The sequence below is a fragment of the Peromyscus eremicus genome, chromosome 10, assembly GCF_949786415.1.
Source record: "Peromyscus eremicus chromosome 10, PerEre_H2_v1, whole genome shotgun sequence".
NCBI lineage: Eukaryota > Metazoa > Chordata > Mammalia > Rodentia > Cricetidae > Peromyscus > Peromyscus eremicus.
In genome coordinates, this window is record NC_081426.1 from 30,864,751 (window position 1) to 30,875,962 (window position 11,212).

Here is an 11,212-nt window from a genome sequence, read left to right on the forward strand (position 1 = left end):
CTCCACCCAGCAGTTATAACAGTCATCTGTCTCTGCAGATGGATGTGCGAGTCATGGACATTACCATCCTTTGAAGCCTCACAACAAATAAGACCCAAGATTGAAGAATAACCACAGTCAGGACGGGAGCAATTTGGTGACCTGGTTACTGCCAGAGAAAAGCACAGGATGTTTTAAGTCTTATTCCAGAAAATTTCCAAAGAAAATTGTCTAAGCCCCCACGGTAGTCACCACCGGCTTTAGCACTGTCAACGTTTCCCCACGGTCTTACAAGGAGCCTCACCTTTTAAAACTAGAGTATTCTTAACTCTACTCCCAAACAATATGACAATTTACTATAAATAGCTCCACTCAGAGCCCTGACCACCAGGCCATATCACTCCCTAACGAAAGGGCCAGTGGTGCCATGTTATAACATCTGATACCTGTCACACTCAAGTCCCTTTTCACACCCTGCCTTTTTCAGTTGTGTGGTCTGTCACAATCAAGTGCCACAGACCCGATTACGTCTTTTAATTTCACTAGTGTGCTAACAGCACACCCTCTCTGTCCCTCATCACCCCTCCCCCCCCCAATCCCTTTCTCTCTGCCCTAATGAATTAATGAATCAGGTCAGTTGTTCTAGAAAACATCAATGAACCAGGACCCCTGGAAACTGTTTGCAGAGGCTGATTAACTGAGTAAAACCTCAGTGACTGTGGAGAGGCTGGAACGTTGCAGGTCCAGAGCCTAATTACAATTTATCTTGGCCTATCTTTAGTCCATTAAACAGTCACTCCCTGCCCCACTCTGTGTCAGACCCAACATTCTGATAAACAGACTAAAATCTTGGTAATGTAGTAACAAAACACTACTCTCCACCAATCAAAGGACTAAGAGTGCTATCAGATAGCATCTGAGGCCTACAGCTAAGATTTCTCTGCTTTGGTGTTATCACATACTTAATGTTCCCACCAGTGTACTTTATGTCTTGAATTATGGCTTTCTTTGTTCTGCTACTCTACAAACGTCCTTTCACGTTGGGACATAGAATTTGGGCTGTCCTAAAACTGTTTCTGGGCCAGGGTCACTTATAATTGGCTTCAGAATGAACTTACACCTTTTGAAGTGAGAGCTGTGCTTTCATGTGGACACGCTCCACCCCTGGCAAACAGTAGCATACGTTGAGCAAATGACTTTAGTAAGAGCGAAGCTAAATAATAAGAGTTTGGGCCCTTTCGAGTGTACAGGCAGGCTCTAATCCGCGGACAAGGCATTCGGTCTCGGGATGTGAGGGAGGATGAGGAGGAAGGAAGCAGATGCAGACCTAGGACAGGAGGCGTCCTCCGGCGACTCTCAGCACTGCATCCTCCCCCAGAGCACTGACCAAACTTTTGCACCGGTATCCTCGAAGCTCTCCTGAACACACTGCTGCTAGTTCATTTGCTTGTGTTGCGTTCTGAAAAAAACTGGAGATGACTGAAGGCACAAAACCAAGCCATGCAGGTTCCTCGGGTCTTCCACAGACGGCCTGCTGACACACACGCTTGCGGCAGATTCGGCAAAGATACCCACCCCCCCGCTCCCCCCACCCCGGTCCCTTCCCGGTCCTCCCACGTTCCCCACACCAAAAGCAGCGGGAGCTTTAAGCGAGCACCGCTCACCCTACACAAGTCGCCTGGTCCCGTCGGCGCGCCGTCCGCCCCGCCCCCGCGCTCTTCCTCCCCATTGGCTGCCCCTGTTGCGCCCCGCCCACAGAGGCTCCGCCCCCCGCTCCCTTCACCTTTCACCTCCTCACCTTCCGGAGCTCCCAGAAGCCTCAGTCCTCGCCCACCGGGGGGAAGAGGGGGCGGGGAAACTGTACGTCACGACTAGCAATTATAGGTGGATATACTTGTCCATCAAAGCAACACTGGTCACGGATTGGTTGAGAGGCAGCAGTGGGTAGGGAAGCTGGCGTAAATGCTTCCGCGCATGCTCAGTGTGGGCGCAGTGACGCAGCCGCGGGGGCAGTCATGGCGGCTCGGTGTATGAGGCTGGCCCGGCGCAGTCTCCCGGCGTTGGCGCTGTCGCTCAGGTAAGAGAGTGCTGCTCCTCCGCGTCGGCCCCACTCACTGCCGAGAGCTCTGGCTGCGGCGTTGGCAGCGATCTGGAGTCCCCACAGCCAGTCCTTTCGCCGTGGAGCCTCACAGCCGGGTCCCCGTGCCTGGCTTCTCCTCACGGGAGTCCCGGGATCTGCGGTGCGGCGCTGTCTGAACTGGGCTCGAGAGCCGAGGAGCAGGGCCGCCGGGACGTAAGCGTGGGGATCCAGGCTCTGCAGCGATATGTCAGAGGGAAGGTTCCGCCACTTGCTTTCCTGGCGACACACCTCATACTCACGGGAACGGGGCACCACCCCTCCTGGGATTGCAAAAGACAACCCCAGAAGCCAGAGACTTGCCCAAGGTCAGAAGCCTGCCTGCGCAGGGGCTGGGGTTGCTAATACTGGTAGGTAGCTGCAGTTACGCAGTTCAGGGCCGGGGCCATTTCAAGCATGCTCCACACCAGGATGTATGCTGCCCGGTTTACGGGCTTTTTCCACTGCCCTTCACAGTCCTTCTCCACTTTTGGCCTTCGGGGAATGTGATGTCCAAGGAGCAGCAAAGCCAGTGTGTGCGCAGTTTATTTAGGCAAATGCGCCTTTTTTGCCATCTTTACCTTAACCCGTGGCCTCAGGCTTTTGAGTCACACCTCCAAAGTTAGGCAAATACTTAATATGTTTACCTTATTGCCTGCTAGGACCAAGTTATTGGTTAATGAAAAGCGACTTTGCCTAAATCTTGTGGAAACTGGGTAGAATGAGAGCTGGTCTTTTCATCTGGTGAGGGCAAGCAGGTGGATGATCTCTTAAAAGGTGAAAACTGGCTTACATTATGCAAAGAGCCGGGAGCAAAGCAGCCTCCTGGAATATTCCTGTAGAAGCACTTCTCATTTATAGTGATGCATTTGGAGTTAATTGACAGGAAGGCAGTCCCTCACCCTAACCTCCCACTCTCCGCACCCCAAACTTGGTTCATGTCTGTCCCTGAAATTGTGGTTTTGAAGAAAGGATGCCCTAGGAGGAGGCCGGAGAGCTAGATGGCTGTTAGTCATAGCTCCCATCGTACCCCTAAGCTTGCCTGCCCTCTTCCCTCTGGGACACAGCCCTAGGAATTCCGTAGACGAAAGGATCTGTACAGCAAAGCTGACCTGCCAAAAGGCTGTGATTGTCACCCCCAGGGGTGGAAATAATTCATACTGAGAGCAGGTTTCACATTTTATAGGTTTTTATATTCTTAGTTTAATTTTGCTTTTCAAAATTAGGCTCTGTTTTGTTTTTATGTGTATGGGTGTTTTGCCTGCACGTATGTGCATGTACCAGATGCACGTCTGGTGCCCTCTGAGGTCAGGAGGAAGTGTCAGATACCCTGGAACTAAAGTTACAGTTAGATAGTTGTTAGCTGCTGTGTAGGTACTGGGAATCAAACTCAGGTCCTCTGCAAGAGTAACAAGAGTTCTTGACCACTGAGCCAACTCTCCAGCCCAGATTCTTAGCTTTTAAAATAGCATGAAAGGAAAAGTAAGATAAAAAGTTACTGCTGGGGCCAGAGAGAGGGTTCAGTGGTTAAAAGCACTGGCTGCTTTTATGGAAGACCTAGTGTGCCCGGCACCCACACTGGGTGGCTCACAGCCACTTGTACCTCCAACTCCAAGGGGATCCCATGCCTCTCTTCTGGCTTACTTCCAGGATTCATTTGGACTTCTCTTTCCATTTCCCCTGCACAGCACTTGTACTCCCTTTTCCATTCCTCTGTCCAAGTGATACCCGGTTCCTGAAATGCATCTCTCCTATCCACTTTACTCCTGTAGCTGACCTGGCCTGCAGAGCCCTTTGTGGATCGGCAATCCCAGCACTCAGCACTTGGAAGACTGAGGCTAGAGGATTGCAAGTTTACTGCCAGACTCAATCTCCGAATAAATAAAGACATCAAAAAGAAAGCCAGGGCCTGGAGAGAAGTCTCAGTGGTTAAGAGTGTTCACTGCTCTTGTAGAGGACCCAAGTTCAGTTCCTAGCATCCACACTAGACAGATCACAGCCACCTGTAATTCCAGCTCTAAAGTATCCAGTGGCTTTGGCTTTCATGGGCACCCACACTCATGTGGCATATACTTACCACAGACACATACAAAGACACACACAGGAACATACTTACACATAGTTAAATATAATAGCAATACATTATCTCCTCTAGTCAGCTTGGTGGACATTGTGGTCCACACCTTTAATCCCAGCACTTGGGAGGCAGAGGCAGGCATAGCTCCATTGATTCTGGGGCCAACCTGTTCTACATAGTGAATCCAAGCCAGCTAAGGTTACAGAGTGAGGTCCTGACTCAGAAAAGAAGAACAAAGTCTCCTGGTTCTCTGTGCTCTGGGCCTCCTGCAGCCATGACTCCAGTCATCACAGATACCACAGGCCATTGTGTTTTGGGTGTTTACTTTTTCTGTCTGATGAAAGGATTTCTGCTCAGGCCACTGTCATCAGCAGGATGCAAAGTGGGTCTTGTGCCATGAAAGGGGTCTAGGAGCTTGGACTCAAGGAGACACCTTAGAATACATGAAGAGGGAGGGAATAATATATAGTCACATGCCACTTAATGACAGGGCTGCTTTCTATGAACTGTGTTGTCAGGTGATCCTGTTAGCTAGTGGGTATCAGAGTGCATCAACACAGTGTAATAGAACAGCCACAGCTACCTACGCCATGTGCTGTTAATTAATGACTCAGGATGGGGACAGGGCTAGAGAGATGGGTCAGTGGTGAAGAGTGCTTGCTTCTTTTCCATAGGACCCAACTTCAGTTCCCAGCACTCATGTTGGACAACTCACAACCACCTGTAACTAGCTCCAGGGGATTTGCCACCCTCTTCTGGCCTCCTAGGACACTGCACTCATGTGGCATACTCATACAGACACATAAAAAGGCACCCACATTCTTTGTTGTGGTGTGTGCAATGTGAGCACATGGGGAAGGCCCAAGGTCAACGTCAGGTGTCTTCCCTCTGTCCCACTGACTTATTTGTTGTGGTTAGCTGCCACAGCAAATGTGTGGCATTCAGAGGACAACTTGCAGAAATTAGTTCTCCCTTCCATCATATAGGTCCTGGGAATTGAACTCATGCCACGACTGGCTTGGTGGCAAGCACCTTGACCCAGTGACCTAGGTTGAAGCTCATGATTCAACTAGGGTGGCTGGCCAGTGGGCTTCAGGGGTCTGCCTGTCCCTGCCACAAGACGAGGACTGCAGTTGTACCTCCATGCTCAGCTTTCTTAGGTGGGTTCTGGGGGGCTCAGGTCTTTGTGCTTGCACTGCAGGGACTTTGTCTACTGAGCCACCTCACCTCCCCAGCCCCACAACACATGTATTTGTGTGTTACAATTGTTTTCGTTAGGTCTGAGATAAGTCTTTTCTAGCAAATACTTTGAAATTACCCAAATTCATTTTTTTTAAACATTTACTCTGTTGGGGAAGAGAGATGCATATCATACATGTGCATGTGTGGAAATTGGGACAACTTGTGGGGAATTGGTTCTCTCTACCATGTGGGTCCTCTGGACTAGAACTCTGGTTGTCAGGCTTGGAAGCCAGTGCCCTTACCCGCTGAGCCATCTCAAAGGCACAACTTTCTAAAATCTTATGTCTGTCTTTAGGCTGTCTTCACTTCTTATGTGTGGGCTTTCCCTTAGGCCTTCTCCTCGCTTGTTGTGCACAGCTACGAAACAGAAGAATAATGGCCAGAGCCTGGAAGAGGACTTGGGTCACTGTGAGCCAAAGACAGAGCCACCCTCTGCAGACAAGACTCTCCTGGAAGAGAAGGTTAAGCTGGAAGAGCAGCTGAGGGAGACCATGGTAAGGACCCTGTCTTAAGGTTTTTGTTATGAAGAGACACCATGACCATGGCAGCTCTTAAAAATGAAAACATTTAATTGAGGGGGCTCGCTTACAGTTCAGAGGTTTAGTCCATTAGCATCATGGTGGGACATGGCAGCATGCAGGCAGACATGGTGCTGGAGAAGGAGCTGAGAGTCTACATCTTGTGCAGACAACAGGAAGTGGACTGTCTTGCTGGCATGTCTTGAGCATGGATGAGACCTCAAAGCCTACCTCCACAGTGACACACTTCCTCCAACAAGGCCACATCTCCTAACAGTGCCACTTCCTTTGGGGGCCATTTTTTTTCAAACCGCCACAGACCCTCATTGTACACACTGCTGAATTGTTTCCTGCATGGTCCAAGTTCACAGGTGACGTGGCACAGACAAAGACATTTAATCATTTGTGTACTGCCTGCTGTGGGCCCAGCTGGCAGACTAACTGCCAAACCAGGACTAGATCCAAACCCTCTGTGGCTCTGCTTCTGACCTGGGAAGTCTCTGTGTTATGGTAAAATTATGCCTTTAATCCCAGCACTCGGGAGGCAGAGGCAGGTGGATTCTGTGAGTTCGAGGTCAGCCTGGTCTATAAAGTGAGTTCCAGGACAGCCAAGGCTGTTACATAGGGAAACCTTGTCTCAAAAAAAAAAAAAAAAAAAAACACAAAAAACAAAACAAAAAAGACTACAGGGTCTTGCATACAAATGAAGGATACTTGGTGTAATAAAGCTGGGATTTAGGAAGGGAACTAGAAAATTATGTACAGGAGTTGAATGTGGGAGTCAGTGATAGCAATTATCAATCCGTGTTGAAAAGTAAGCAGCAGGGACTGGAGAGATGGCTCAGTGGTTAAGAGCATTGGCTGTTCTTCCAAAGGACCCAGGTTCAAATCCCAGAACCCACATGGCAGCTCATAACTGTCTGTAGCTCCAGTTCCAGGGGATCTGGCATCCTCACACAGACATATATGCAGGCAAAACACCAATGCACATAAAAACAAACAAATAAAAGTAGGCAGCAGTTAAGTTCCGTAAGTGTGGGGCAATTGGTAGCATCACACTTACATGGCTGGCACTGGGCTGAACTCTGTTAATTCTCAACCATGGTACCTTCATAGATGAGAAAACTGAGACACAAAAGCTAGTGGGATTTCCCAAGTTACCAAGTATAGACCAGGACAAGCTGCCATAGAGCCTTGTTCCATGACTGACTGAAAACAGAGGTCAGAGGTATTGTAGAGACCTCTGGAGTCCACCAGTGGATATTGAACTGGAGATGGTCAGAAATGGTGGCGATGGGGACAGTGGAGATCTGTTCTATCTCTGGTCCTAGTAATTATTTGGCTGGGCATGGCCTCTTTGAGATTTCCTCCCATGTGATCTTCCTTCCCCTCCAGGGAGGCAGGGAACTGAGGTAGGTGACCCCCAGTGATGTGCTTTGACACCTTCAAGTTGGACAGGAAAGTAGCATTCTTCCCTGAGGGATGACGAAGGCATGAGCACATAAGGACGACCTTCTGGCTCTCCCCCACTGTGCCCTTGGGTAGGAGTCTCTCCTGGAGACACCAACCAGCAAGGTGTAAATTTACTCTACTTAAACTGTCCTGGTTTTGTCTAAAATCTCAGTTAATGATAAATTTTATTTATGTCCTGACTTAGAGTTTATTATATAATCATTTCAAAATCAGAATGGCTTTCTCAACACATTTGTAACATAATCTTTTTTTTTTTCCTCCTTTAGGAAAAATACAAACGAGCTTTGGCAGATACTGAGAATCTACGGCAGAGAAGCCAGAAGCTGGTAGAGGAGGCCAAGTTGTATGGTAAGCAGACCTTGTGGTCTGAGTGGGGAGAGCAGGGATGCAGCTGTGACTGGCATGTAGATGGTGATGGAGCTCCTGCTGTCTTCACTGTTACTCTCCTGGTTCTCAGCTGCCCACGGCCTGCCTGGTCAGCACGGGACACCCTGGTTTGGGAGCCTCAAGGCATGTTAAGCTAATTTCTCTCTCTACCTGTGCTTTCTTCTTTTCCTCACTCTAAGGACATATTACCTGTTATCTCAGAAGTACTGTGGTTCTATGGCATATCAGGGCATCATGAACAGCCCTGTGTGAGGAGCCCATGCAACTGATACTAAGTGGAGACCATCTTCTCTTCCTCCATGCAGGCATCCAGGGCTTCTGCAAGGACTTACTGGAGGTTGCAGACATCCTGGAAAAGGCAACCCAGAGTGTTCCAAAGGAGGAGGTCAGCGACAGCAACCCTCATTTGAAGAGCCTATATGAAGGGCTGGTGATGACTGAAGTCCAGATTCAGAAGGTGTTCACAAAACATGGCTTGCTCAGGCTCGACCCCATTGGGGCCAAGTTCGACCCTTATGAACATGAGGCCTTGTTCCACACCCCTGTGGAGGGGAAAGAGCCAGGCACTGTGGCACTAGTTAGTAAGGTGGGATACAAGCTGCATGGGCGCACCCTCAGGCCAGCTCTGGTGGGGGTAGTGAAGGAAGCTTAGCTGCCTCCCTCAGGGCTCTGGACTCTGTAGGTCACTTGCTAGAACTTGAAAAGTAGGCTTGTTATTTCCCATCTGTGAACACATGTGACCCTTGCCGGGCCTTGTTGGAAATCTTAAGTAAGCTGAGCAGAGCGCGAAGCTGCTTGCACACTGCGTCAGGGACTCTGGGAGGCTGGTCACTGGGTTTGGTGCCACCAACTTCAGAAGAGGGCCAGTGGGGCCTCAGGAGTAGTGTGACTAACACTGTATCTGTCCACCTGGTAATCGATAAGTACTTTACACAAATAAAAGGTCTTTGGCTACATCTGCACTGCACAGTCTACCTCTGGGTGCCAAAGCGCTGGTGTCACTCAGCATGGTGGGGTTCCCTTGAAGGGAAGGGCCAGAGTGGGAACACTTCTCCCCAGCAAAGCTAAGACCTTCAAGAGCATGAGTTCCTTCATAGGTAGGATTCAGCTGCTGTGAATAGCAGCCTTTGAACTGGGAAATGAACACTTGAACTTGGACATACTTAGTTTTTTTCCCTGTTTACAGTCTTCTTAATATTTACGCCTATAGCTAAGTAGTTGCTAAGGACATTACACGTTATAAAGACAGACCATTTCGAATGTAAAGCCACATAGCTAGTATGCTTCAGACATTTCCACTTTGCAGATTGTAGTTAAGAGGATTAAAAATCCCATCTTTTGTCTTCCTAGTTTTCTAGTACTGAATTTTGTCATCTAGTGGAGATCTGGTGAGCTCCTGAGGAGAAAGCCTGGCTCACTCAGCTCACAACTCTTCAACCTTGGAGCTGCAGGCATGCATCATAGAAGCTGCGTATGTCTGGGTTGTACACCTTAGACTTACATATAGTTACAATATAGATCATAGGAGAAAACCAAAGGAGCCAAAGCCATATGGTAGAAGCTGACTTGAGGCTTCCACCAGCCAAAAGGCCTGTTTTCCATTCCTATAGAGCTCAGAAAAAAAAGCTAAGAAATGGTGATCTAAAGGAAGCTGTGCCAAAGCAAGTAAGGCATTGATTACAGCCTTGTGCAGAAGCCAGGGCAGTACAGTAAATGCAGAGTGCTATTAAGTTTGAAAGATACAAGTTATCTCACAATTGAAGGTTCTGTCTTCATACATTCTCCTTTAAGCTGCCTTGACCTATTTAGACAGAAGGCAGTCTGACACAGCAGAGGCAATGTGCCTTTATGCTGCATAGCTGTGCACACCACGAGGATGTGTAGTCAACCCTTTCCAGCTAAAGCTGCTGAGCAGTACAAAGCTCAACCTAAAAGGTCTAAATCAGCCTTGTTCACAGCTTCCACATTAGACTCAAGAAAAATGACAAAGGCCAGCAAGATAAGTCAGCCAGTAAAAGCACCTGCTGCCAAGCCTGACAACCTGAGTTCAATCTCCAGAACCCCCACAATGGGAGAGGATTCCCAAAGTTGTCCTCTGACCCCCACCTGCACTCAAACACAATAATCAAGTTTAAGAACAGTTGACTGAACATGGACAGGGTTTTTCCTGTCTCCACGTACACTGTCTATGTGCGTGGCATTCTGGAGAGTGCATAGATTATGTGTATATGGAGCCACTTCAACACCCTGTTTTTGGTACCCTGGAAGGGAGGAGGGTCCTGGAACCAGTCAGGAATGACTAAATGTAACCATGTTTGCAAGTTCTTCAGTCAGCACTAACAAGAGATACACAGATACACATTTTCACCTGGAAATTCAAGTCTTTCTCAGCCACATGCAAGTCCATTGACTGGAAGCTGCATGATAGAAGCTGGGTATGTTGTGTGAGTGTGGCTAACCAGAACTTTAGAGGTAGCTGGAAATGGGCCCTGCTCCCTGGAAATCATCTTTGGCCTGGCTGGTACTGTCAGGATCAGACTCTGTGGATGTGTAGCTGTGCGGCCCGTGGGGACTTCTGCTTTGTTGACAGCAGCTTTCCACCTTGGGCAAGAAGCTAGCGTGACAGCACAGTGCCTTCTGTGAAGCTGGAGGATCAAGAAGCAAACAGACATGGCTTTGTTCTCAACAATTTAATGTAAAAGAATAATAAAAATGGTAGGGTTTCAATTCTTAATACATTCTTGGAATGTTGGCCTCCCAGAGAGCATTATTTCAAACAGTTGAAGGATTATCTAACTTTTCTGACTTAAAGACAGTTTAAATTTGAAAAGACTTGGTTCCATGGGGTTGTGGTAGCTAATTTATCGTGAGAATTAAATACAAACATGTCAAGGTCTGAGCTAACAGAGTAATGTGACAAAAACAGCTGGGGCAGACAGGAGAGCAAACAATCCTAATATTACTTTTCCCTTGTAACAATATTAATACTTGAACATAAATTAATTATACATTCATTATGGTGTTTTAAAACAGTCACGCCCAAATAAGTTCATATCATCGAAAGATGTACACACACTATACGCCTGCTTAAGCACAGCTTTTTGTCCAACAGCTCTTGGCCACATGTTGACAGGATCCTCTGCTTCTCAAGCTAATATAGGTCTAGCTGTCATTTTGTAGAAGACACTGAAACTTCAAACCTCACCAAGCTGGGGCTCTGGTGTTGGAGACACCAGGACAAAACCAGTGGTTCTCAAACTCCAGCTTGCATCCCAGCCACCTGGAGGGTTTGAAAAACACCCTGCTAGTCCCTGTTAATGAAGCCCCCAAATCTCTGCCTCAAGAGAGTTAGATGGGGTGTGATTCTGTATTTCTGACAAGTGCCCAGGAACCCCACTTTGAGAACCACCCCATTGCTGT

General features: G+C 48.1%; 1 protein-coding gene across 1 annotated transcript; it reads left to right on the forward strand.

Moving 5' to 3' along the window:
• Positions 1-1,939: 1,939 nt before the first annotated feature.
• Grpel1 (GrpE like 1, mitochondrial) lies at positions 1,940-8,748 on the forward strand. Its single transcript, XM_059275765.1, has 4 exons — positions 1,940-2,056; positions 5,746-5,908; positions 7,672-7,753; positions 8,098-8,748. The coding sequence occupies exons 1-4, from the start codon at positions 1,995-1,997 to the stop codon at positions 8,442-8,444; spliced, it is 654 nt and encodes a 217-aa protein (XP_059131748.1). The 5' UTR covers positions 1,940-1,994; the 3' UTR covers positions 8,445-8,748.
• Positions 8,749-11,212: the final 2,464 nt, after the last annotated feature.